At 47.9% G+C, this 26,356-nt stretch overlaps 1 protein-coding gene across 1 annotated transcript; it reads left to right on the forward strand.

Annotated features, from left to right (window-relative positions):
- The first annotated feature begins 268 nt into the window (after positions 1-268).
- Positions 269-25,816, forward strand: Tkt (transketolase). Its single transcript, XM_042679817.1, has 14 exons — positions 269-460; positions 10,485-10,602; positions 11,686-11,799; positions 12,536-12,633; positions 15,916-16,107; positions 17,351-17,469; positions 19,914-20,107; positions 21,111-21,275; positions 22,309-22,465; positions 22,603-22,733; positions 23,636-23,719; positions 23,828-23,921; positions 24,840-24,962; positions 25,531-25,816. Exons 1-14 carry the CDS (start codon positions 354-356, stop codon positions 25,704-25,706), a joined length of 1,872 nt encoding a protein of 623 aa, XP_042535751.1. The 5' UTR covers positions 269-353; the 3' UTR covers positions 25,707-25,816.
- Positions 25,817-26,356: the final 540 nt, after the last annotated feature.

A 26,356-nucleotide genomic window follows, 5' to 3' on the forward strand; every position in this document is an offset into this window, starting at 1 on the left:
CTGGAGTAGTAATTGTTATTATAATAATTTATATTACCATTTATTATTATTATTATGTTATTGTAATTCTAATTATCGTCGTGGCTCTTTCGAGCAGAGCAGGGAAGCCTACCAATCAAGTTCGGGCAGCCGCAGATGTCTGGAGCTTCGGGGCGGGGCCGCGTGCGCGCGTCGTCTGGGGTGATCCGACGCCCCGCCCCTCGTCCCGCCCCACGCCCTCGTCCCGCCCCCAAGGGCGTCTCCCGAGGCGACTTAACGCGCCTCGCGCGGCTCCGCTCTTCTTCCGCCGCTAGTCGCCGCTGGACCCGCTGCTGCGTTCTCCCGTCGGCGCCGTCTCCTCGTCCGGCTGCACCATGGAAGGTTACCACAAGCCCGACCAGCAGAAGCTGCAGGCCCTGAAGGACACGGCCAACCGCCTGCGCATCAGCTCCATCCAGGCCACCACGGCGGCGGGCTCCGGGTGAGCGCGGGGAGGGGCGGCCGGCGCGGCGGGGCTGCGGCGGGGCTCGGGTGGGCGGGGGAGCCGCTGCCCGCCGCCCGCCGCGCTCCGTGCCGCGCAGCATGCAGCCACCACGAGGGAGGTGGCAGAGGCGCGGTCCGGTGGCGGAGCGGGCCCGGGCCGCCGGCGCCTTCCGCCGCGCGCTCGCGCTCCGCTTCCCGGCTGGGGCTGCGTGGGCCTCGACCTCCTCCGACGCCACGAGTCGCGTCTGCTGCCGTGGTCTCCGAGTCCCCCGATGCTAGGTGACTCGGGGTGGGGGTCGTGGTTCCCGTAGCGCCTCCTCTACGGGGAAAGCCACCATTAATACTCTCGGGAAAACCTGGCCCTTCGCCCTCTCCCTGAGCTTGTGGGTTCCGCTGGAAACGTTCTGCCTTGCAGGTGGGGAAACTGAGGCACCGAGTTTAAGTCAGTTGCCCAACGTCACACAGCGAGAGCTGGGATTGAGACCCGACTGTTCAACGCCTGTTCCAACCCACCATCTTGACTGAGACCCGGCCTAGGCCTTCTCCATCTCGAATTATGCTCCCCTCCCCCGCACTGCCCTCTCCCCCACGGCCCGACGCGACTTCACATTCCTGCACTTGTGGCGTGGGGTCTGTAGTGGGTTGCTTGGAACGCAGGGAGGTGGCACGTGGACTCAGAACCCTGGCGGTGGAAGGGGAGGTAGGCCTAGGATCTAAGCTGAGGCCTGAGGTTGGTGTGGGGAAGGAATGAGGAAGAGAACTTGGAGTCTTAAATGAATGAAGGCCCTGTGAGTTCACGCGAAGTGGGGTAACAATGTCTCCGTGTTACGGTAGATGGTTTGAAGAATTCCAGTGCTCTACTTCAGGCTAAGAGGACCTGTGACAGACAGCAAGGTGGACAAATCATTATTTGGATAGAGAGTGGTTTCCAGGGATCTTCTCAACCAACCTGTGAGATTAGAACAGAGAAGATTCTGGCTTCTGGCCAGTTTCATACAGGATATATTATTAAGAAGTAATCTTGCTGTGTGAGTATGCACTCACTCTCCTTGCCTTTAAGATACCTTATTTCTAGAAGGTTTGGCCCTCTTGCAGGTCACTTCCTTCCCACCCTACTTATGCATACTTTGGACCTCTTATCTCCCCTGGGCTTATAGCAGTCCTTTGTGTGGTATCCTCTGCTTAGGTAGGGATCTAGCTTTCTTCCACTGCAACCAGACCTGCCCCAGCCTGGGGCAGGTTCTGAACGTGTTGTATTGCTTGTATGGTAAATACTGGGTCTGCTTCCCTTAGCCATTTCAGTCTGGCTAGAGTAACATAGCCATTACCCAATTAGTGCCACACATCTGAGCATTTTGAATAGCTGGGTAAGACATGAAGACATTCAAAGGGTCACTAAGCAGCTAAGTAGGTAATCCTGGTGTGATACAGCATCCTTGCTTGTGTTCTTGAGAGTAGCACTGCCAGATTATATTAGTCCACTTTTTGGAAGTAGGGGGTGGTACTGGGGTTTGAACTCAGGGCCTTGTGCGGGGTAGGGAGACTAGGGTCTTATATTTTGTTGTTTTTTGTCAGTCCTAGGGCTTGAACTCAGGGCCTAGGCACTGTCCCTGAGCTTGTTTTTGCTCAAGGCTAGTACTCTACCACTTGTACTTCTAGCTTTTTGTTGTTTATGTTTTACTAAGGAATTGAATGAACCCAGGGCTTCATGCATGCTAGGCAAGGACTGTACCGCTAAGCTATATTCTCAGCCCTAGGGTCTTACATTTTTATCAAGGCCAGCCTGGATGGTGATCCTTCTGTTTAAGCCTTTCATGTAGGTGGGATGACAAGTGTGATCCACCACATGTAGCTTACTGGTTGAGATGGATCTTGTGAGCTTTTTGCCCAGGCTGGCCTAAAACCTTGATCCTTCAGATCTCTTGCCTCCTGTGTTTACATTTTAAAGATGAGGATGTTGAGGCTAGTGTATTAGGTGGCTTGCCCCAACTAATAACCAGTGTCTGTTTATTATTGCCTGGTGTCAGGCCTCTGCTCAGAAATTCCTTGGACATGGGGGCAGCATCAGACAGGGAAAATGGAGGGAGAAACATACAGCCATGATAGATACTAGTTTGATAGGTACTTAAAGAGAAACTAAATAATATTTTCAACTGTTGGGGGACTCCCAAAGATGGGGTGTGCTGTAGGCCTCCTGGTCCTTGTTAGATAGTTTCCACCCAGAAAAGATACTTTGTGTGGCTACCAAGAGTTACACCCATGTTTACATTGTAGCCTTAGAGAGGAACTTGCTGAACTCAAGTATTTCTTTGCAAAAGGAAAAGGGTAGAAAGTGTGTGTGTATGTGAGTGTGAGTGTGTGTGTGTATGTAAATGAGCAATCCAGGAAAGAAATACAGGAAACTTTTCAGAAGGAAGTAGCATTCTATGCAATCTCTGTCACAAGAGAAATTTTGAAATGTGTGTGCAAGAGTGTATATGTCCAAAAAATACTTGAGACATGGCCAGTGTCTGGTTCCCTTCTGTTCATTTTGAGGTGGGCTGCAGTCACAGCTGAGGGGTGCGCACTGCAGTGTCCACTCTTCTGAGGGAGAACTTATAATCTGGTGGTGAAGCAGGACTTTGGAACAGTCTTTGCTGGTCACTGCTGAACTGGTTCACTCAGTCAGTGAAGATCCAGGATATTGGTTTCAGGCTGGGTGATGTCCTATCTCAACAGCTTTCCCAGTCTTGTCTCTATGTGCTGTGAATCTCCCCAGGCTTAAGATGAGCACACTGGTTTCTGTGTCAGAAGCTGGGCCTGGAGGTGGATGGACAGAGTCTTCACAGAGGCCTTTTGTTGAGACAGTGCCCATGATGGCCAGAGTGTCTCTGAGTCTTCTTCCTCTGCATGCTGAGGGCACTATGACAAGGGCCCAGCACACATCCAAGCTTGAGAAAAGGAAATCCCAGTGGCCTTGTAAGAAGTGGCCAGGATTTCTCATTTCTTACCAATCAGGGCCAGACCATGTTATCCAAATGGTGCTCTATCATCTTATGACATCACCCCACTCACACCTGATTCAAAGGAGAAGGTGCCTTGTGCTTTCAGCAGGTCTCCCAGGACTTCAGAATCATAGCTTTGAGGAGGGTACCTGAAAGGCTACTAGATGCCCAGGCCTGGCTGGTATACACAAGGAGATGAGGATTAAACCAGCATTTTGTTTTGTTTTGTTTTGTTTTGTTTGGTGCCAGTCCTGAGGCTTGAACTCAGGGTTTGAGCACTGTCCCTGGGCTGCTTTTGCTCAAGGCTAGCACTCCACCACTTGAGCCACAGCACCACTTCTAGCTTTTTCTATTTTTGTGGTACTGAGAAATCAAATCCAGGCCTTCATGCATGCTAGGCAAGCACTCTACCACTAAGCCACATTCCCAGCCCATCTAAACCAGCTGTGTTATAAGCAGCTGTACCCTTTGTCAATAAAAGACCTACCCATCCTGCCTCATTTTCTCCATCTTTAAAGGAGAGGTTAGCCAGGTGATGGTGGCTCAGTTCCTCAGGAGACTGAGATCCAAGGATCACAGTTTGAAGCCATGCTCGGCAAGAAAATCTGAGAGATGCATCACCAGTTAACTGCCTAAATGCTGGAAGTGGAACTATGGCTCAAGTGGTATGGCACCAGCCTTGAGCAAAAATGCTCAAGGAGGCTGGGAAGGTGGCTCAGTGGTGCTTGCCTTGCATACATAAGGCCCTGGGTTTGATTCCTCAGCACCACATAAGCAGAGAAAGCCAGAATTGGTGATGTGGCTCAAGTGATAGACCACTAACCTTGAGCTGAAGAGCTGAGGGACAGCACCCAGGCCTAGAGTTCAAGCCCCACGACTGACAAAAAAAAGGGCTCAAGGATAGTGCCTAGGGCCCGACACCCAGGACTAGCACAAAAATAAATAGATCCATAGCAAAGTAGTTACTTTGTTGTGGCAGTTTTTAGTATAACAAAATGTCTGAGGTAAACTAGCTTTATAAAGACAAAAAGGTTTGTTTATAGTTTTAGTTTCTAAAAGTCCAAACAGCACAGTATATGTTCTCTTGAAGAACCAGTTAGCCTTCCAAGGAACTGGGTCCCTTAGGAGTGAGGCAGAGTGAGGAAGCCCTAGGACCCACCACCTACTGTGTTTAATATCTCGTTACAGTAGTGATGTGGCCTTGAAGTGACCAGAATTGCATTGCATCCCTGGTACCCAGTGCTGGCTGAGCGCTCTGGCTCCTGTCCCTCCTGACACTGGCTGAAGCAAGAACAGAGCCATTGAGATTGCTGCAGCAGCATTACTCAACTCCATGTGAAGACACCTGGTTGCCCTGGGATGGCTTTTTTCCCCCCTAAGTGACCTCTGAACTAAGCAAGGCTAATGGTCAGTGATTCTTTCTTAAAGCATTGGGGCAAGGTTCAGCTCCCTGGCAAGGCTCTGACAAGAGTATCCTCTTGAATTCTCATGAACTTCAGCTCTGATTCCTGTTGCAGCTCTGCTTCTGGACTTGACATATTTCAAAAGGCCTATTGTCACCAGAGTCTGGTGGTCTGTGCCTGCATGTCCAGAGCTGAGCTCTTAGGCAGATTGTACTTTTGCCTTCTTGGTGGCAGGGTAGAGTGAATGTGTCTGTTTGACCCAGCTCCCACAGAAAACCTTGCTCAGAAATCAGTTGCATTCATAGACTGGATATAATCTCTGAGGGTTACACAACTGGTCAGAGAAGTGCAGACACCTGAGAACTTCCTCTCCTTTTACAGCTTTATGGAGGTATAATTTGCATATTGTAACATTCTGAGGTTTAAGATTCATTTACAGTAGTTGGAAGTAAATTAGTAAATTTATCATATCTGATTTTAGAATATTTTATTATCCCTGAAAGATCCCTCCTGCACATTCTGTAATTCCCTCCTGTAGGTAGGAGGCTATCTAGGGGTAACATGAACTAGAATTTCCATTTCTTTTTCTTTTCCTTTTTCCCTCCCTCCTTCCCTTTCCTTACTTCTTTCTTTCCTTCCTCCCTCCCTTCCTTCCTTTCTTTCTTTTCTCTCTCCTTCCTTCCTTTCTCTTTTCTCCTTCCTTTCTGTCTCTCTCTCTTCTTTCTTTCTTTTTTTTTGGGGGGTCCAGGCCCCCAAAGGCCCTGAACTCCGGGCCTTTAGCTCAAGGCTAGTGCTCTACCACTTGAGCCACGGCGCCACTTCCAGCTTTTTCTGCTTATGTGATGCTGAAGAATCGAACCCAGGGCCTCATGCATGCAAGGCAAGCACTCTACCACTGAGCCACCTTCCCAGCCCCTCCATTAATTTTTTTTTTTCCAGTCGGTCATGGGGCTTGAACTCTTCAGCTCAAGGCTAGTGCTCTACCACTTGAGGTACAGCACCACTTCCGGTTTTCTGGTGGTTTATTAGAGATAAGAGTTTCATGGACTTTCTTGCCGGGGATGGCTTTGAACTGCAATCCTCAGATCTCAGCCTCCTGAGTAGCTAGGATTTCAGGCGTGAGCTACTGACGCCCAGCTCCTCCATTTCTTTTTTTATGGCTAAATATTCCTTTGTTGGAATATCCTACATTTTGCTTATCTATTCCTTGGTTTTCCTTCACTTTTTCCCCCCTCAGTCTTTTGCTTTTGTCTTAGCTGTGCTGCTGGCAGACACTGGTTCCTTGAGCAAGATCCTTGCTTTCTGTGGACCTTAGGGGGCCATCCTCAAAATGAGATTAGACTTAATCTTTGGTACTAATAGGAGTGAATAATAGATGAACAAATAGCAATGCTTACATGATGAACTTTATTCTTTTTTTTTTTTTTTGGTCGGTCGTGAGGCTTAACTCTGGGCTTGGGCACTGTCCCTGTGCTCTTCAGCTCAAGGCGAGCGCTCTACTGCTTGAGCCACAGCGCCACTTCTGGTTTTCTAGTGGTTTTTATTGGAGATAGTCTCACAGACTTTCTTGCCTGGGCTGGCTGAACCATGATCCTCAGATCTCAGCCTCCTGAGTAGCTAGGATTACAGGTGTGAACCACCAGCGCCTGGCTATGAACTTTATTCTTTACACTTACATTACCCTGTCAAGTCAGCTTCTATTATCCATTTTAGAGAATACTGAAGCTCAAAGGTCACAGGATTAGGATATATCATTTCTTCTTTTGTACACTCAGTATGTGTGCGATGTTGCTAAGGCTCTTATATCAGTCATTTAATGTCAAATGGTGGCAAGTGTTAAATCAGGTAGTGTGTAGTTAAAGTGGGCTTCACAGAGATGGTCACATGAGGCAAAGATCTGAAGAAACTTTTTTTTTTTGTCAGTACTGAGGCTTGATCTCAGGGCCTATGCACTTGAACTCAGTTTTTTTGTGGGTTTTTTGGTTGTTGTTGTTGTTTTGTTTTCCCCAGGCTAGTGCTCTACCACTTGAGCCACATTCTACTTCGGGCTTTTTGTTGGTTAACTGGATATGAGTCTAATAGACTTCCCTGGGCTGGCTTTATCCTCAGTTCTCAGCCTTTTGAGTAGCATAATTACAGGTATATGCTACTAGTGTCCAGATGAAGAAACAATCTTATGTTTAGTGTCAGAAAGAAGTTCATTCTGAGTAGGAGCTGACTAGTGGTTTGAACAGTGTCTACTCCAGCATCCTGGATTTTCTTCCAAATATTTTCTTAGGTAAGAACAGACATAGAGTACGTACATACATTGTAAGCAATTGTTCTCTATGGAACAGGCTGAAGAATTAGTTCTTTGTAGTCTCTTTCTCATAGAACACCTCTGGATGTTGTGTATGTGTATTATTTGTGTATGGATACATATGCACCATTCCTGAGGCTTGTTCTCAGGGTATGGATGCTGACCCTGAGCTTTTATTCTCAAGGCTAACATTTTCCCCCTTGAGCCACAGCTTTGCTTCTAGCTTTTTGGTGGGCTTTCCTGCCTGGGCTGGCTTTGAACCTCAGTCCTCAGTCCTCAACCTCTCATTCTCCAGAGTAGTAACTAGGATTACAGGCATGAGCCACCTATGCCTGGCAGAACACATGAATTTTTATTGTCATTCCATCATGTATTTTTTTTTTTTTTTGGGTCCGGTCGTGGGGCCTGAACTCTGGCCCTGGGCGCTGTCCCTCAGCTCTTCAGCTCAAGGCTAGCGCTGTACCACTTGAGCCACAGCACCACTTCCAGCTTTTTTCTTTTTGCTTATGTGGTGCTGAGGAATTGAACCCAGGGTCTCATGCATGCAACGCAAGCTCCCTACCACTGAGCCACCTTCCCAGCCCCCTCCATCGTGTATTTTATAGTGTGTGCAAATAACTTTATGGGCTGGGAATGTGGCTTAGTGGTAGTGCCTCATATACATGAAGCCCTGATTTCCATTCCTCAGTACCACATAAGCAGAAAAAGCCAAAAGTGGTACTGTGGCTCAAGTGGTAGAGTGCTAACCTTGAGCAAAAGAAGCTCAGGGAAGCCTGGTACTAGTGGCTCACTCCTATAATCTAAGCTGAGAATCATGTCAAAGCCAGCCCAGGCAGGCAAGTCTGTGAGACTCTTATCTCCAATAAACCACCAGAAAACTGGAAGTGGCGTTGTGGGTCAAGTGGTGGAACAAAATAGCCTTGAGCTGAAGAAATAAATACAATAATAATAATAATGACTATATGTTTGTGAACAGTAGGGTCTTCTCTATTATCTCTGCATCTCTTTTTTTTTCATGATATATTTGTGAGATAATATAATAAGTCCATGTTTGGTGTATGATGTGTGAGTCTCTCATTCTCACTGTTGAATATACTGTTACATGTGATTATTGAAGTGACTATTCTGTTGATCAACATGTGGGAACAGCCCGGTTGGTTTTCCAGGAAACACTGTATGTATATTATGTCTGTGATCCTCCCAGTGAAGTTGCTGGATCTTAGTGAATGTGCATCTTCAGCACATTTTTATTCTTTGGTGCCAGTACCAAGGCTTGAATTCTGCCTCATGCTCTCGGTCAGCTTTCTTATTCATAGCTGGCATAATCTCTCTTTACTTCGGTCATGGGGCTTGAACTCTGGGACTGGGCCCTGTCCCTGAGCTTTTTTGCTCAAGGCTAAGGCTCTACCATTTTGAGCCACAGTGCCACTTCTGGTTTTCTAGTGGTTAATTAGAGTCTCATAGACTTTCCTGCCTGGGCTGGCTTTGAACTGCAATCCTTAGATCTCAGCTGCTGAGTAGCTAGGATTACAAGTATGAATCATTGGTGCCTGGCTAATACCTCTTGAGTCATGCCTCCTGTCCGTCTTTGGTATTTAATTAGCAAGAGCTCATTATTCCTTTTTGCCTACTCATGATTGGAGTGCCTCATGTTCCCAGACTATGGAGTAGTTGGAGACATTTTGTGGTTGGTCTTCTTGCTGATGAATGTGGGCATTGGTGACCTGGGTACTTGAACCCATGGGTTTTCAAATCAACTGCTTTTCCATTTCCTCCATGTTCCCTATTTCAGGGCCAGGGCAGACCTCTCTCACATGCAGAAAACACTTGTGTCCCATCATTACTCCCTGGGGTCCCTCCTAGTGGTTGTGTGGTAGTGTCAGTCACTCTGGGGTCACTAGACATGGTCAGGGTGGGCAGAGCCCCTGCTCCTGTTTTACTTTCTCTTCAGAGAAGTTGGGCCCAGAATCTTTCTTCCATGCTGTGGTTTCAAACAGGGCTTCTTGAGAGTGGGCTACTCTTGGAGAGGGGAAGAGCCAAGGTTGGCACTGAGAGTGGGGGATTAGGGTCCATCCCAGGCAGGAAAGGGTTTCTTGTTTATGTGTCCTCACCTCCCTCTTTCAGGTTTTAGTGTCTTTCCCCCATGACCAGGAGTTCATAGAAATGGTTAAGTATAAGACAATTGTGTGCTGGGAATGTGGGTACTAAACCAGCATGGGACAGCTCTCTGGATTCCTCTACTAATGTGTCTGTGCTGGGAGTGACTCACCCCTAACCTGGTGGGGACCCCTAGAGGGGAGGAGGGGGCTGCTGTGAGCCCCATGTGTTGCATGTGCCCTTGCATTGGGCTTGGCGTTGGGCATGTTTTAGTGTTTGGTACCTCAAATACAGTGTCAGGGCTGAGCCGTGCTGCATGTGTGGGCGGCTGAGCTCCTAACAGAACTGTGGACCACAGGGCTCCAGGAGTTGTAGCATGTCTCATGAATCAAGCCCGTGCTTGGAGACTGTAGTCTCATCTCTAGGATGGAATCCTTGCACGAGGTAGTGTCAAGTTCCTTTTATCAGGAGCCATTCAGTTATCAAAACAAGAATTTAAAATTCCCCCTTTGTCCTGCCACTCTAGGTTCTTGATTTTGTCAACCCTCATCTAAGGAAGTGTAAAGGGTAAATTGTAGCCTTTGTAAAACATGAGGTTTTGTGCTTTTAAAATTCTGCACAAAAGCATGGTTCTTACTTACTTACTCTAGCCTTCAAAATGTCCATTTTAACAGCTGCCAAATAGCCAAATGATGTCTTTGGAAACTCTAAAACTTACCTCTGAGCTTTAGTCTATGCACAGATGGCCAGCTTCTTGAAAAGAACAGCATGCCTTCACAAGCAGGCAAACCTGGTTTCTCTGTTTGGCTGTGGCTCATTTATCAGTACCAGGGCTCCTTAGCTGAGTCCTTAGGTTCCTGCTAGGAACTACTACTCTATAGCTCCCCACCCTCATCATCCTATGTTGATTTTGAGCTGAATCTGCTATACTTGATCTCTCCTCCCCTTCCTTTCTTACTCTGGTCCAGCCTTAGAGTTTTCCAGGGGCCTTTACTGAGGGTCCAGGGTAGTGCTCTTGAAAGGTATGACAGCCCCTTGTATCCACTAAATGGCCAAACTCCCAAGCTACCAGTAGTAATCTTGAGACCCTGTGCCACCCTCCCAGGTAACAGGAGATAAGCCAGACCTGTGTGAGTCTCCTTTAGTCTGGCATCCCTAAGTCCCCATATACAGGCCCAGGAGTGCTGAAGGTTCCAGGTCAAGAGCCATGACGCATGTGTCTTCTTTCCTGGGCCACAGCCATCCCACATCATGCTGCAGTGCCGCTGAGATCATGGCTGTCCTCTTCTTCCACACCATGCGCTACAAGGCCCTGGATCCCCGGAACCCTCACAACGATCGCTTTGTACTCTCCAAGGTAAGAGTCCTGCTGCCACATAGCCTTTGCTTGGAGCCAGGTGTCATGTGGGTTCAAGAATGGTGAGTGGTCTCAGGAGACTTAACTCCCAGTCTAAGCCCAGGCCTGGCCTACCACTCAAAGAAGCCTCCTCTACTTGCTCATCCTGATCCCTTCTTTGTTGTCTGACTCTGTGCCAACCCACCTAGCAAGCTAAGAACATATGGTATTCCAATTGGCTACCCTTCCATGGAGCCACGTCCATGAATGAGGTTCTAACCCAGAAAAGAATAATAGAGGACAGTAGAAACTTTGTGTCTTTCTGGCCAGGTGTCTCACTCCGTCTGAGTATTGATAGGCAGAACTCAAATTCAGATTTGGGTTACTTGGGGGCTTCCCACTGGTGTGTTCCCCCAGGAGTGGTGATCCTGTAGCCGGATTTGTTTTTTTAATTTTCCAGTCATGGCGCCTGAACTCTGGGTCTGGGCGCTGTCCCTCAGCTCTTCAGCTCAAGGCTAGCGCTCTACCACTGGAGCCACAGCACCACTTCTGGCCTTTTCTGTTTATGTGGTGCTGAGGAATCGAACCCAGGGCCTCATGCTTGCAAAGCATGCACTCTACCGCTGAGCTACCTTCCCAGCCCCCTGTAGCCGGATTTGGGATGGGATTCTTTGTCTTTCTTCTGATAACAGTTACAGCTACAAACCATGCACCAATTGCTTAAGATCTACCTGTCCTCAGGCCTGGCTCAGCAGCCACTGGTCTTGGATTAGGCTGTAGTAGGAGTTATAAGTCTGTCCAAGTATCTCATATGCCAGGATTAGGGCAGACGACTGCCTGCTATGGTTTTTGGCCTCATCTAGACACACAGCTGTGCGCCCTGCACCTGTTATAATGTCTGCCTGGCCTCAGCTGTGGGAACTTTGGGCTGGAAACCAAGAGGCTAGAGAGGCATGAAAGGGGAGAATTGGCCTTCACTTGCTTCCTTCTCTGAAATGAATACCCTGTCTTGCCAGCTTATCCAGGCTCTGGGGCCCAGCATGCAGCAGGAATAGCCCCAGGTATTGGTTCTCCATTTGACCACCTTTGCTGACTTCCCTGCAGGGCCACGCAGCTCCTATCCTATATGCAGTCTGGGCTGAAGCTGGCTTTCTGCCTGAGGCAGAACTGCTGAACCTGAGGAAGATCAGCTCTGACTTGGATGGGCACCCTGTCCCTGTAAGTGCACCTATCAGCCAGGAACCTCCTAGGCCCTTGCCTCCACTTCCTCTTCCCAGTCCATGAGGGAGGGAAACGGCATCCACAGAAAAGCTAGAAAGACAGAAGAAGGGGCTGAGATGAGGAAGGAAAGATGTGAATATTTAGGTTACATTGTATGCACCCCATGCTATACACAGGGTGAGGCCTCAGCTTCAACTTGAGGAAGGCCCCTCCAAGCTTCCCTTCCCAACTGGGCTGCCCAGCTCAGGAACAGATATAGTTGGAAAAGAGTAACTGGGGAATTAATAAGGAGATAGCAGTAGTTCCCAGGAAGCAACCTAGCTTGCTCTTCAAGGTGTCAGCTAGCCTCCATTCAAATATTGGAAGTAACGAGTTACCACAAAACCACCACCAGGGTCTAGGTCCGCACCAAGGCCAAACATTCTACATTAATATTGGGTAGACTGTTTATAGGTGATACAATTTGGGGCTTAGAGAGTTTTAGTCTCCAATTTGAGGTCACATGATTTGCTGGAGGGTAGAGCTAGGAATTGAACCCATACACACAGTTACTTTGCTCTGAGAATGAGAAGTCACATTCTGGGAAAAGGCCTTCTGCAGAGAAGGGGCTCAACAAGTCTGGGAGGGGGTCGGGGAGGGTATGGCTGCCCTGGCTGGTAAGGGCAGGATCCTAGGTTGAGTTACACTACTCTCTCTTCTCTCCATGAATAACTGTGGTTCTCTGTTATGACAGAAACAAGCTTTCACTGATGTGGCCACTGGCTCCCTGGGCCAGGGGCTTGGGGCCGCTTGTGGGATGGCCTACACAGGCAAATACTTCGACAAAGCCAGGTAACACCCTACTCCTTACCCTAACCATCAGTAATTTTGAGAGGGGTTCTTGGTGGCCCACCCTTACTCTCTGCCCTCAGCCACCCCTATACTGCCTCCTGCCTGGCTAGGGCTGAGTAGCATATGTACACGTCCTGTACAAGACCTGCTGAGGATGGCATGGATAGCCCTTTTTTCAGTTAAGGAAGTATACCCAGCGAAGAGACCTGCCCAGTGCCTCTCACTAGCAACTGGCTGGCCCTTGAGTGCCTGTTGCTACCACATGCTTTCTAGCCAGAGTGCTTTGGCTGGGTAGCTCCTGCCTTACCCCCTTAAGCCCAGTGCCTGGATCCCAGAAATCTCAGAAGGATCTGCCTCCCCACCCTATGTCTAAATAGGTACCAGGAGCCCAGGCTACCTAACCTTTATCTTCAGAAAGGGCTAGGCTATGTATTCTAGAGTGTTCTATAGTCTTCAGGTGATCTCATATCAGCAGAGAAAAGACAGCCATCAGATAGACTAACCCTGTAGAGAGTAGGTGAGGAGCCTGGCTTGGCAGGGTTTTGTGGGTTTTTTTATTTGTTTGGTTTTTTTTAAGATTTCTATTAGCATACATTAGCTGGACAAGGGGAGTTTGTTTCACTGTGCATTTTTATCATATGGACAACATATCCCATCACTGTCCTCTATCTCCCTTATTTCTCCCCACTTATTAAAATAATTTCAACAAGTTTCATTGTCTGTTTTCACATGTGCACATAAAGAACTTTGACCATATTCATCCTCTCCATTCCTTGTCCCATTGATACCCACTCTCCAGTAGCTCCAGTCTGGCTAGGCAGGTTTGCTGCTTAGCATCAGGTGGTTTTTAGGAAAGTACCCACTGTCCTCAGGACACATTTCAGCCACAAGGTGACCTGCTGTGGCCACATTTGGCCTGAAGGACAGAGGCTACAGTACCTTTAAGAAGAATCATTCACAAGAATAGTTCCTTACTCACTTTTCCATGCTTGGTGCCCATGTGCTGTCAGGTTTCATCTTGATAAGCCCCTTAGGGATGGGGATGGGTGTGAGGAGTTAACCTCCTGTGGATGAGGAAACCAGGAAAGATAGTTGCCTCGATCCTCTGGTGAGTGGTAGGAAGAGGCAGAGGACACATCTAAGGAGACCCTGGGCTGATTTCTGAGGGAAGCCTAGGGCAGGGCTCTTCCTAGGGGAGTAAAACTGATGGGGCTTAGTCTGATGGGAGGACTGAAGGGCCCATCCCTGCCTCCGGGCTCCCGACTTCCCATTCCCTACAGAGAAGGGCCATAGCCAGCTGTGATGGGACTGATGGGTAAAGGGTCCTATAGGAAGCCTGACCATATGACATACTGTGGGGAATATTTTTCTGCGTGTAGGTCCCGCCTCCCAGCAAGGACTCCTGACACAGCTCTTTAGGAGACTCAGAGCCCCTCAAGCCAGAGTCACCTAGCAGCAGAGCTTGGCACAGGCTCAGCTACATCAGAGGTGATTCACCGTGAAGAGAAGAGAGAGTCACAAAGAATGGGATGTGTGTTTAAGAATATTTTGTTGGGCCTTAGAACAGAGACATGAGTTAATTATTTCTTACAGTTGCTTGAAATAATTCCCTCTGAGAAATCATTTCCTGACCCCATCACAATAGAAAAGGCCAGTACAGGGAGTAGAGATTTGGCAGGTTCCCAGAGGCCAGGGTAGTATGGAGCCAGGGTTGAGTAGGCCCTCAGACTGTACCTGAGGGAGGGGGTCAGGGCACCAAGGGATTATCAGACTTGGCCAGGCACTGAGAGCTGGCATCCTGATAAAGCAGATCCAGCTTCTGGCACTGTTTCTTGCTGTCTCCTTTGGAAGATAAAAAAGCATATTAAAACAAATGGGCTTTTTATTTATTCTTCTCCCTAATTTAAATGTAACAATATGTTTCCTCCATGCAATCATCTGTAGCCCCCAGCTCTAAATCTTGACTATTCAGGCAATACCACCTCAGGTTAGCTCACGTTTCTATATCACCATCCCCTTTTCCTGTTCACAGTCCCTTTCCCAGGATTGTAGGACCTCAGGATGCCTACCTGGCCCTAATAGGCTTCCTTGTCCCTGCTCTTAAGGCCCAGAGCTATGCTGTCCTCCACTTGGCTTCAGTCAGCTTCCCTGGAATTGAGTCAGGCTCCTGAGGTTGTGTTCCCAGAGAAAGCTTCAGGATCTCAGACCCTGCTAACCTGAAGGAGGAAGGAGACAGCTTAGAGACAGGATCCAGTTCCAGAAAAGCCTAGGGAAAAATGCTTCTCTAAGTTATGGTTCCTGTGGCCTGGCTTGGTGGAGGCCTCAGGAAATATCCACCAAAAAGCTGAACATGAAGCAGTGGCTCAAGTGGTAGAGCCTTGAGCAAAAGACGCAAAAAGCTCAGCACCCAGCCCCTGAGTTCAAGCCCTAGGACCGGCACTAGGCAAAGGGAGGGTGCAGGAAGCTCCCTGTCACCGGGGCCTGCCGAAGTGCTGAGTCATGCTGACAGCGCTGGCTGGCCTGCCCAGCCTCTTGTGCAGTGTCTTGGTTCTGCTGCAAGAAGACAAGCAGGAGGGCAGCTGGAGCCACACAGCTGAGCACTGGGCAGGCTAAAAGGCAGTGCCCTGAGCAATCTGGGCTACTATCAGAAGTGTTAAGTCTTGGTTCAGCTATTTCCCAACAGTGTGACCTTCAGACAAGTCCCTTGATCATTCTGAGTCAGTTAGAGAATAACAACTGAACTCATCTGAAAGAGGAAGTTATTCAGCACAAGTCTCGGTACCAGTCATGTCCCCGGTTCCTGGGTGCCCTGAGTGACCTGTGAAGGATTGGTTACTCTTTATCATCCCTATCCCCTCATCTCAGGAGTAGAGGCAGGGTCTCTGAACTCATTCCCTCACTTCTAGCCTTACCCCTTCTACACCCTCCCCTGAGGCCAGGAAGCTAATGTTCTCTGAGTAAGCATCCCAGGTTTCATGCTCATTTGCCTTGGCACACTGCCTTTGAGAAGACCAGGCTTGCCTTTTGTCAATGAGAAGAGATCCTGGGGAAGAAAGGGCCAGGTGCAGCACCAGTCTTAAGGTGCTTGGGAAGAGCTTACCTATGAAGCACCCTGACCCCATACTAGTATGTCTTCCACTGCCCTTGGTTATGCCCATTTTCCCCTAGGTGGTCTGTCCTGTGGCCCACCCAGCAAGTTCTGGGACTCCTCTAATCTGATGGGGGGGGGAGCTTTACCCAGAGTGGGTAAGTTACCCCAGCATTCCCATCATCTGTCCACAGCTACAGGGTCTATTGCATGCTGGGAGATGGGGAGCTGTCAGAGGGCTCAGTGTGGGAAGCCATGGCCTTTGCTAGCATTTACAAACTGGACAACCTTGTTGCCATTCTTGACATCAACCGCCTGGGCCAGAGTGACCCTGCCCCACTGCAACACCAAGTGGACATCTACCAGAAGCGCTGTGAGGCTTTTGGGTAAGTCAAGCTAAAGTTGGGAGGTTAAACCCCAGCTAACAGTTTCCCTTCCATAGCATTTTCCCACGTAATTCCAAATCTGGACATTTGGACTTCATTCATTGTTCAAGCGACCACTATGACTTTGTGGGCTAAGGCTCAGTCATAAGCAAGTTTATTTGCCTAAGTCCTGGCCTTATTACTAATTTGCTTTATGACCTTGGCAAGTTACTCTTTCAGCGTCTCCATTGCTTTTCTGTACAACAGGGCATTAGCTACCTTATTGGGCTGTGAACTTAAATGTATTCATTCAGCACAATGCCTACAAAGAGCAAGCATATGGGACTGGGAATGTGGCTTAGTGGTACAGTGCTTGCCTAGCATGCATGAAGCCCTGGGTTCGATTACTTAGTACCACATACACAGAAAAAGGCAGAAGTAGCACTGTGGCTCAGGTGGTAGAGGGCTAGCCTTGAGCAAAAGAAGCTCAGGGACAGTCCCCAGAGTTCAAGCTCCAGGACTAGCAAAAAAGCAAGCATATGGTGTGTTTGCTGCTGTCTTTATTACTACTAATACGCCTGCTCCATAAAAGCAATGCATAAAGAGGTCGCCCTGACCCAGCCCCTTGCCGTGCATTGAATAGTGTGGTTCATTTTATTTTTATTTTTTAATCAGATATAGGGCTTGAATTTAGTGCCTGGACACTGTCCCTGAACATTTTCACTCAAGGCTAGAGTCTACCACTTTGAGCCACAGCTCCACTTCCAGTTTGGGGCGGGGGCAGGGGGAGGGGAGGAGGTTAATTGGAGTTCATGGACTTTCCTGCCTGGGCTGGCTTTCAACCGTGATCCTCAGCTCTCAGCCTCCTAAATAGCTAGGATTAAAGGCGTGAGCCACCAATGTGTGGTGCATGGTTTATTTTATAAAGGTTTCCAGTATCTGGAAGGATCAAATGAGTCATTCATATATACACATTGAGCCAGGATGTTCAAGAATCAGAAAACAGACCCTACCAAGTCCCCAAAACAGCTCTCAGTAGGAAATTAACCTATCAGGAAGGAAATTTGTTAAGAGGCAAGTTAGGAAGTAAAATAATGTGAAAAAGGAAGGGAAAGCCCAAATTGGAGACAGGAGCACCTTAGGTGTTCCAGCTTGGGCTCCAACTGTGGGATACAGGCAGGGCTGGTGCCAGGCCTTTCCTTGGGGGTTCTTCAGGGCACTTTGGCACCTGGTCACTTCCAACTTCTGCCACCTCTGTCACCAGCTGGCACACCATCATTGTGGATGGACACAGTGTGGAGGAGCTGTGCAAGGCCTTTGGCCAAGCCAAGCACCAGCCAACAGCCATCATTGCCAAGACCTTCAAGGGCCGTGGGATCACAGGTATGTGCCCTGTGACTGAGGGTTGGGCCATGTCATGTCACTTTGAGCCCTTTGTGCCTGGGGAAGTACCAGCCCTATCTCCTCCCTGTATATACTGAGCTCCAAGGAAGGGTTGCAAGAAATGCTGAGAAATGCTGAATTCTATGAAGTGATTCTGGTCTGTGTGGCTAAGCCAAGATTTGAGCCCAGATCAGCCTGGTCTTAGTTGAATGGCATGTGCTGGCAGAAGGAAGGAAAAGGCGGGGGGGAGGGGAAGGAAGGGGGGACGGGATGGGGGGGGGGGTGTCTTAAACAGAGCCTGTGAGTAAAAACATTGAGTAGTTCCTGCATCACACCCCAGCTGATGTTTTGCTAGCTCCAGCCACCTACTGCATTTGGAAGGTCTGGGTTCTCCTTTGGCATGTGTGGTGGGTACTCTCAGTAAGTAAGTAAGTGCTTGGTAAATGCCTGTGTGAGCTTTGATGATGTTTCTGCTCCAGGCTTGAGAGTGAAGCAGACATCTGATTCCCAGAGGCTCTTGCCCATTTTAATGATAAGGAAATGACTATAAGTAGTCATTTATAGAATGACTGTAATCAAAAAGATAAAGAACATGCTAATAAGGATCCAGACCAAAGGGAACCCTCACATATTGTTGGTGGGAATATAAATTAGTGCAACTGCTATTGAAAACAATATGTAATGTTCAAGGCCCTCGGTTCATCCCCAGCACTACATCAAAGGAGAAAATCAAAGAAAATAGTGTGAAGCTTCCTCAAAAATTAAAAGTGGTAGAGTGCCTGCTTAGCAAGTGTGAGATATTGACTTCAAACACAATAATGCCAAACACAAAGAAACTAAAAGTAGAACTGCTATATAGTCCACTGGTCTCACTATAACATATATCCAAAAAGATGAAATCAGCATATTGGAAGAGATAACCACACTGGTGTCTGTATTGTAGTACTATCTCAATAGCCATTTAGAGGTCAGCCCAGTTATGAACTCAGGGCCTGGGGATTGTCCCTTAGTTTTTTGCTTGAAGTTAGCACTCTACCACTTGCCCCAACTCCACTCTCAGCTTTTTGCTGGTTAATTGGAGATAAGAGTCACAGATATTTTTCCTGCTGGGACTGACTTGGAACTATGATCTTCAGGGCTCAACTTCCTGAGAACCCAGATACCTATTGATGGTTGGACTTGGTGGTACATGCCTTAATCCCAACTACTCAGGAGGTGGAGGTTTAGAAGATGGAGGTCTGAGGCCAGCATCAGGCAAAAACATAGGACCCTATCTGTAAAATCTCTTTAGGCATGACTCAAGTAGTAGATGGTAGCAGAGCAAATCCTGCAGTTCAAATCCTCCCAGTACTGCCAAAAATTTTTTTAAAAATATTATTATTGCCAGTACTAGAGCTTGAGATTAGGGTTATTCTCACTCAAAGCAGTACTCTACCACTTGAGCTATACCTTTACTTCTGGATTCGTGTTAGTTAATTGGACATTAGAGTCTCCTAGATTTTTTTTGCCCAAGTTGGCTTTGGACCTTGATCTTTAGATCTTAGCTTATTGAGTAGCCATAATTAAAAGCTTATTTTAAACTATATACAAAAAGATGACAGTACGCAAAAGAAAATGTACTTATTTCTGGATGTATGTAAAGGTAACCCCTCTGTATATTACCTCTAAAATAACAATAACTTGGAAAAAATAAACTATATACATATTTTTTAAAAAATAGTGGTCAGAGAACTGCCCAGGGACAGTGAAGGCCTGGTACTATAAGGACCTGATTCTAGCCCTGGGTCAGCTTCTCTATGCCAGCCAGCCTGGGATAGGGTAGCAGTCCCCTTGCCTGCCTGCATGTATGTGGGTAGATGAGGATGAAGGTACTATGCTGGGAGCCTTTTAGGGGCAGGTAGATATCAAGGTAAGAGCACTGGGATGTTGTGGTCTCATTGCTGCTACCTGGCAACCCCCTAGATTACCCAGTTTCTGAAGGCTCGTAAAAACATCAGTCTGTTGTAGGCTGCAGTAACATCTGAGGTAACCTCAGAGAGAGTTAAGTCTTTCTGGTTCCCATACATGAAGGCTCTGAGGCAGAGACATACATAGTTGCTTGCAGACTCCACTCTGCCATTTACAGGTACATCAGGTGACCTGGTAATGCTCACTCTATTCTGACTGTAAGCTTCCCCTTCTCATTGAAAGGCTCCCTCACAGCCATTCACAAGCAGCCAGAGGTTTCCAAAAGCAGACCTAGGACCTAGGGTGGATTAACAGTGGCAAAGGGGAAGAGGCTGTGTCCCTTGCCACACACATCTGCCTATTGGTATTCCCTCTCCTTACCATTCAGCGAAGGAGGACCAGGCAGTATCAATATAATTCTCTTCTGTATACCCTCTTTTTCTGTCTGAGAGTGTCTGCCTTACCTGTCCCTCTGTCCTCCTATGCTGTACCTGCAGGGATAGAAGATAAAGAGGCGTGGCATGGGAAACCTCTTCCCAAAAACATGGCTGAACAAATCATCCAGGAAATCTTTAGCCAGGTCCAGAGCAAAAAGAAGATCTTGGCCACTCCCCCACAGGAGGATGCTCCCTCAGTGGACATTGCCAACATCCGCATGCCTACCCCTCCCAGCTACAAAGTTGGGGACAAGGTATGTAGTTAAACATTTTCTGGTGATGGTATGGCTGAGGGTGAGGCAGTCCTGGTTCTCTGGTTTCCTACAGCTAACATGTATCTTCTAGAAAGTTGGGAAAGGAGGTGGGCACCAGTGCCTCATGCCTGTAATCCTAGCTACTCAGGAGGCTGAGATCTGAGATTATCTTCAATTAATCCCTCAAAAACGGGAAGTGGCACTGTGGCTCAAGTGGTAAAGCACCACCAGCCATGAGCACAAAGAGGCTCAGGGACAGTATCCAAGCTCTGAGTTCAAACCCCACAACCAACCAAAAAAAAAAAATTGGGAAAGATATCAATTAGGCAACATGAGTTAAACTAAGGATCCCTATTTCCTGTCAATTGCCTTGAGCACAGCCAGCTCTGGAATGTGCAGAGTTGACAAGGAACTTGTTCATAGTCATACAGATAGCTACTGGCAGAAATAAGAACAAAGAGGTCAGATGAGACCAAGGGTCCTGCACCAGGGCCTTCCCCTGAGTGAGCCTATCAACCAGCAAAATGCTGGAAGTAGAGGTATGGCTTAAATGAAAGCACCGTTCATGAATGAAAATGCTGAGCAAGAATATGAGGCCAGCCAGGTGCTGGTGACTCACTCCTGTAATTCTAGCCACTCAGAAGGCTGAGATCTGAGGATTGCAGTTCAAAGCCAGCCTGGGCAGGAAAGTCCATGTGAGACTTACCTCTAATAAACCACTCAGAAAACTGGAAGTGGTGCTGTGGCTCAAGTGGTAGGGTGCTAGCCTTGAGCTGAAGAGAAGCCATGATCAAGCCTCAGTACTGGTGCACACGCGCACGCACACACACACACACAATTTTCTAGAAGACCTGTTACTTGGTCTTCCTTTTTTCTGACTCCCCACTCTTACCCTTCTCCCTAAAAACTTTAGAAGCCTAAGAGGCAGGCAGGACTCTAGGACATATCCCTATACATAATATGCCCCAGTGGCACTTAGAGCTTCCTGCTCTCTTTCCTACAGATAGCCACTCGCAAGGCCTATGGACAGGCCCTGGCCAAGCTGGGCCATGCCAGTGACCGCATCATTGCCCTGGATGGAGACACCAAGAATTCTACCTTCTCAGAGATCTTCAAAAAGGAGCACCCAGACCGCTTTATTGAGTGCTACATTGCTGAGCAGAACATGGTGGGTACCAGGAATGGTCTGTAGTCTGAGTCCTCTTGTCCTTTGGGCAGCCATATTGACCATGTAGGCCAGCCAAGGGAGACCATAAGACCTACTAGGATCTTACATAGACCTTTGACCTTCAGTAGCTACAGTTCACGGCGGTTAAGTCCAGATATGCTGTGGTGAATAGGTGTGTATAAGAGGGGAGGGTGCACATAGGAAGAACTCTATGTAGAAATGATGAGAAAGGGACCTACTGAGGTCAAAGAAGGCAATTCAACGAAGAGGCTGAAATGTAATGGACTTAGCAGCTAATTGGCTGCTGAGCCTATGTGTATAGACTCTTACTTCAGACACTATGAGGGATGCATATATGAAAAAAAGATGTTTTGCCCTGTTTTTAGCATAACCCATCCTGGCCAGGAGCCTAGTCTTGCAGGCCCTTAAGGACAGGGAGCTTCTACCTTCTGGAAGCCACTAATATGCCCACAGTTCTTTCTCTAGCAGAACCTAAAGTTGTCTGTCAAACTACCAAGTCCAGACTACACTGGCAGGGTGGAGGGGCTAGAGTGGCCCCCAGTGTAGGGAAAGAGACTAATGTGAGCTGACAGGTTTAGAAACTGAGGGAGAACATAGTTTGTATCATCCATAGTGCTTCTGAGTGAGGGGTTAGGGCCTGCACCTCAGATGGCATGAGGCCACTGCCCTCTGATCTGGGAGGAAAGGGGCAGAGGACCTCAGGGTCTCTGCAGAGAGAGGCCTTGAGGCTAGCAAGGACTCCAGAAACCTTAGTGAGATGATTTGCTTGTTAGAAAAACAGCTCCAAAGAAAAAGTTTAAGAGAACTTTTGAAATTATTATTTCAAGTAGTAGAAGCATGGGATTGGAATGAAACTGCAGAGTCCAGGGTATACAAGAAGTACTTTGTAAGATTAATGTGCTAGTATTACAGAACCTTCCACTCTAAAGAAGGTGGCCTAAGGAGGTGTCCTCGGCTTCCTGCCAGCCTCTGACTGCCTCATAGGGACTAACATACCTTGCTTGCCCCCCAGGTGAGCATCGCTGTAGGCTGTGCCACGCGCAACAGGACAGTGCCCTTCTGCAGCACATTTGCAGCCTTCTTTACCCGGGCCTTTGACCAGATTCGCATGGCAGCCATTTCTGAGAGCAATATCAACCTCTGTGGCTCTCACTGTGGCGTGTCCATCGGTGAGTTTAGCTAGGAACCTTGCTCATGTAACTTGACTTTAAATCAGAAAGAGGAGATGGGGGATTGGACGAGGATCCAGGATAGGGGAATCCATGGATGGGGATCTTATTTCAACTTCTCCTTTCCTATACCACAGGAGAAGATGGGCCCTCACAGATGGCCCTAGAAGATCTGGCAATGTTCCGGTCAATCCCCATGTCAACTGTCTTTTACCCAAGTGATGGAGTTGCTACTGAGAAGGCAGTGGAATTAGCAGCCAATACAAAGGTTGGTCGGGAGGGCTATTTTTTCTCTTCCTAGAAGCGGTTTGTCCCTAAAGAGACCAAAGAGGGGGCCAGCTACAGAGACACTGAAAACACAGGGCTGGTCATATGCTGCCCTAGAGAGTTGCTCATTGACATTGCTCCTGCTGTCTGTAGCTTAAAGAAGTTAGACAAAGAAAAACAACACACAATAAGATGGTATTAGTAGCTCATGCCTGTTATCCTAGCTATACAGGAAGCTGAAATCTGAGAGCTCTTGGTTCAGAGCCAGCCTGAGCAGAATAATCCTCAAGATTTAGCTCCATTTAATCAGCAAAACCAAAACTAGACTGAAGATATGGCTCAAGTGGTAGAGCACCAGTCATGAGTGAAAAAAATAAGGTGTAAGGCCCTGAGTTCAGTCCCTGGTATCAGCACAACACACACACTTACACATACACTTGCTGCTAATCTTTTCTCTGCCAGGTTGGCATTTTATGTCTATACAGTCATGTCTATTGTCCCTTCTTTAGTTGGATTCTCCAAGACAGAAAAAGATGAGCTGAGCCAGCCACATAATCCAGATCAAGAGCTGCCCTCTGGTAGACCTCTTCCTCTGCCTGAGGCTAGGGTCCTGCTGATATATTCTGGAAAAGTACCCCCACCCAGAAGCCAGTCTACCTGATGCTTCTGGGGCTGGCAAAGCCATGAAAGGTTCTCAGGTGTGCTTAAGGAGGTGCAAGCTTCTCCAGAGAGAGGGCCTAACTTACCTATCTTACCTACCCCTCACTTCCTACCCCTTTTCCCTTTGGGGTTGATGGGCTATGAGATTTGCACATGGAGGGTTGACTTCTTTAGAAAGACAATATCCCCTGAGATCTGAGGAGCTGCACCTGTGTTCTTTAGTTTTATCTGTTTTGATCCCAGGGCATCTGCTTCATCCGGACCAGCCGCCCAGAAAATGCCATTATCTACAATAACAATGAGGACTTCCAGGTTGGACAAGCTAAGGTCAGTGTGTTCTTACCCAGTAAGACCCCTTAGAGCAAGCCAAACCCACCCTGCTGCCACTCCTAGCAGTCAGGTTCCACCCTGGCCTCACTGGCCTGTCACCCCCAGGTGGTTCTGAAGAACAAGGATGATCAAGTGACTGTGATTGGAGCTGGAGTGACCCTACACGAGGCCTTGGCTGCTGCTGAGCTGCTGAAGAAAGGTGAGGTGAAAGGGACCTGAAGAGACAGTCTCATCTAGTTACATGATGATGGCACTAACTAAAAGCCTCTTGTGAATGCTAAGTGTGGGGCTGCACTGGGCACAGTCCTGGTCCAGTGGCACTAGTATACTGATCGGATCAGAGGCACTGGAGCCTGCTGGTGGGACTGGAAACACAACTCAACTGAGCACTAGTTAATTAAGTTATTCACTATCAGCAAGCCTGTTTCCCATTTGTAAACTGGCACTTTTCCCACGGAGCTGTTGTGATGATAAAGTTAGCGAGACTTAGTATTTATTGTCGTTATTATTGTGACTGTGCAGATATTAGTTAATGATATTATGAGGAGGGGGTGGGTATTAGGCTGTCCTGCAATGGAATCACCAAACAGATGTCACTACACCGATGTCAGTCATGTTGAGCACCAAAAAGTGGAGGGTTGGCATGGCATCCTTAGTAAGTTGACCTCAGAGTAATAGGAATCAACTAGCAAAAGTTGGAGCAAAGAGGGGCTTGGGAAAGCTTGACGGAGACTATAGCAGGACAGAACTGGAGGAACCAGGGAAGCCCAGCCCTACCAATTGGGTCCAGGTAGCAGACTTTTGGCAGGGCGTGTTAGACTTAGATCTTTCCTTCTGGAGTGGTTTTATAAGGTCCTCACCAGATACTGCTCCCCTTCCTGTCATTCCATAAGCCTTTGCCTTCAGACAGCTGGTACCTTCCCTGTGGCTCTTCCTTGATATTCAAAGAGAACAATTGGTTCTTCCCAGGATAGAAACAGGCTGCAGGCTAGACTCTCAGTGCAAACCCTTAGAAAACACATTTCCACCATTGGGCCATTGAAGATCCATTGCTAATAAGGCACCCTACAATACTTAGCCCTCCCTTCAGCCATGCCCATGCCTTCTTCCCTCACAGAGAAGATCAACATCCGTGTGCTTGACCCCTTCACCATCAAGCCCCTGGACCAAAAGCTCATTCTTGAAAGTGCTCGAGCTACCAAGGGCAGGATCCTCACAGTGGAAGATCACTACTATGAAGGTAATAGGGGCTGTGCTGGACTGGAGGCTGGAGCAGAGCCAGAGTCCAAGGGCATTCCTCCAGGGATACAGTCCACCTTTTTCTCTCAGCAGTGGGGTTGGAATTCTCGCTGGTTTTCTGATTGGCAGGAGCCCATAGAGCCGAGCCAGCAGCTGCCAGTTATCTAGATTCCCAAGCCGAGTCTGAAGCCTGTTAGTAGGCCAAGTCCCATCTGCTCCCAGACAGCTCTAAGTTTTCTGGGCCACAGCTGTCCTCCTGGGGCTCAGATAAAGAAGGTGGTTATACAAACTCAAACAGGAAAAGCAATATTGAATTTATCTTTAATGAGTCCTTCACAAGCATCTACCAAGTACTCACCATTCATTCCTTTGAGAGGTTCCTGGGGTAGAGACAGACTTAGACTAAGATGAAGCGCAGAAAGTGCACTGTGTACTGTGATCGGTTAGAGATGACTGCTCTGGCTAGAGGATAGAGCATATGCAATCTTAGCCATCCTTATCTCAGGGAATAAATTCAGACTAGGGGCAGAGGCCTCCTCATCAGACTCAACCTCCTTTCCTTTGCCCAGGTGGCATAGGTGAGGCTGTGTCCACTGCAGTAATGGGAGAGCCTGGAGTCACTGTCACCCGGCTGGCTGTTGGCCAAGTACCAAGAAGTGGGAAGCCAGCTGAGCTGCTGAAGATGTTCGGTATTGACAAGGACGCCATTGTGCAAGCTGTGAGGGGCCTTGTTACCAAGGCCTAGGGAAGGGCACAGGTATTGGGGGGAAGGGGTCCTGCACATTCCTGGTTCTGGCAAAGGTGCTCAAAGATGTACTGAGAGGAGAGGTAAATATATGTTTTGAGAAAAATGAATGGTTTCAAGGTCTTTTTCTTTGCTGTGGATGATTCTGGCAAGAAGGGTGGAGGGGAATTGGGAAGGCTGGTGTGTGCCTGGTTTGGGGCCAGGACTAGATATCTCAAAGCTTCACCTCCCCTTGTTCAGCTTCTGTTCTCCACTCTCAGAACTGCTGCTACTTCCCAAGCACAGCCAGGTGACACTTCATGTTCCTGTAATCCAGTCTCTCAAATGAAGCAGGAGGATCATGAGTTTGAGTCCAACCTGGGCTACATAATGATACTCAGTTTCAAAAAAAAGTAGGAGTGAGAAACCAGCCTCTTCATTTTTCATGCCCTGTGGCCCCCACAAAGGAATTATATGTCAGCTCCTAAAGAAAAGACCACAATTATTTCTTAGAAGTTCTGCTTCCAAATACAGATACTTGAAGCTCCAACCTATGGATTTTGTAGGAGGCAATTGAGTTCATAGCAGCCCAGATGTGCTAAGTTCAGTTTTCCCCATACTCTAACTTGAGAATACCATTCTGGGTATTGGAACTTGAGGTTTAAGAAAAA

Source organism: Dipodomys spectabilis, unplaced genomic scaffold (genome assembly GCF_019054845.1).
Source record: "Dipodomys spectabilis isolate Male_0828 unplaced genomic scaffold, ASM1905484v1 ptg000054l, whole genome shotgun sequence".
NCBI classification, from domain to species: domain Eukaryota; kingdom Metazoa; phylum Chordata; class Mammalia; order Rodentia; family Heteromyidae; genus Dipodomys; species Dipodomys spectabilis.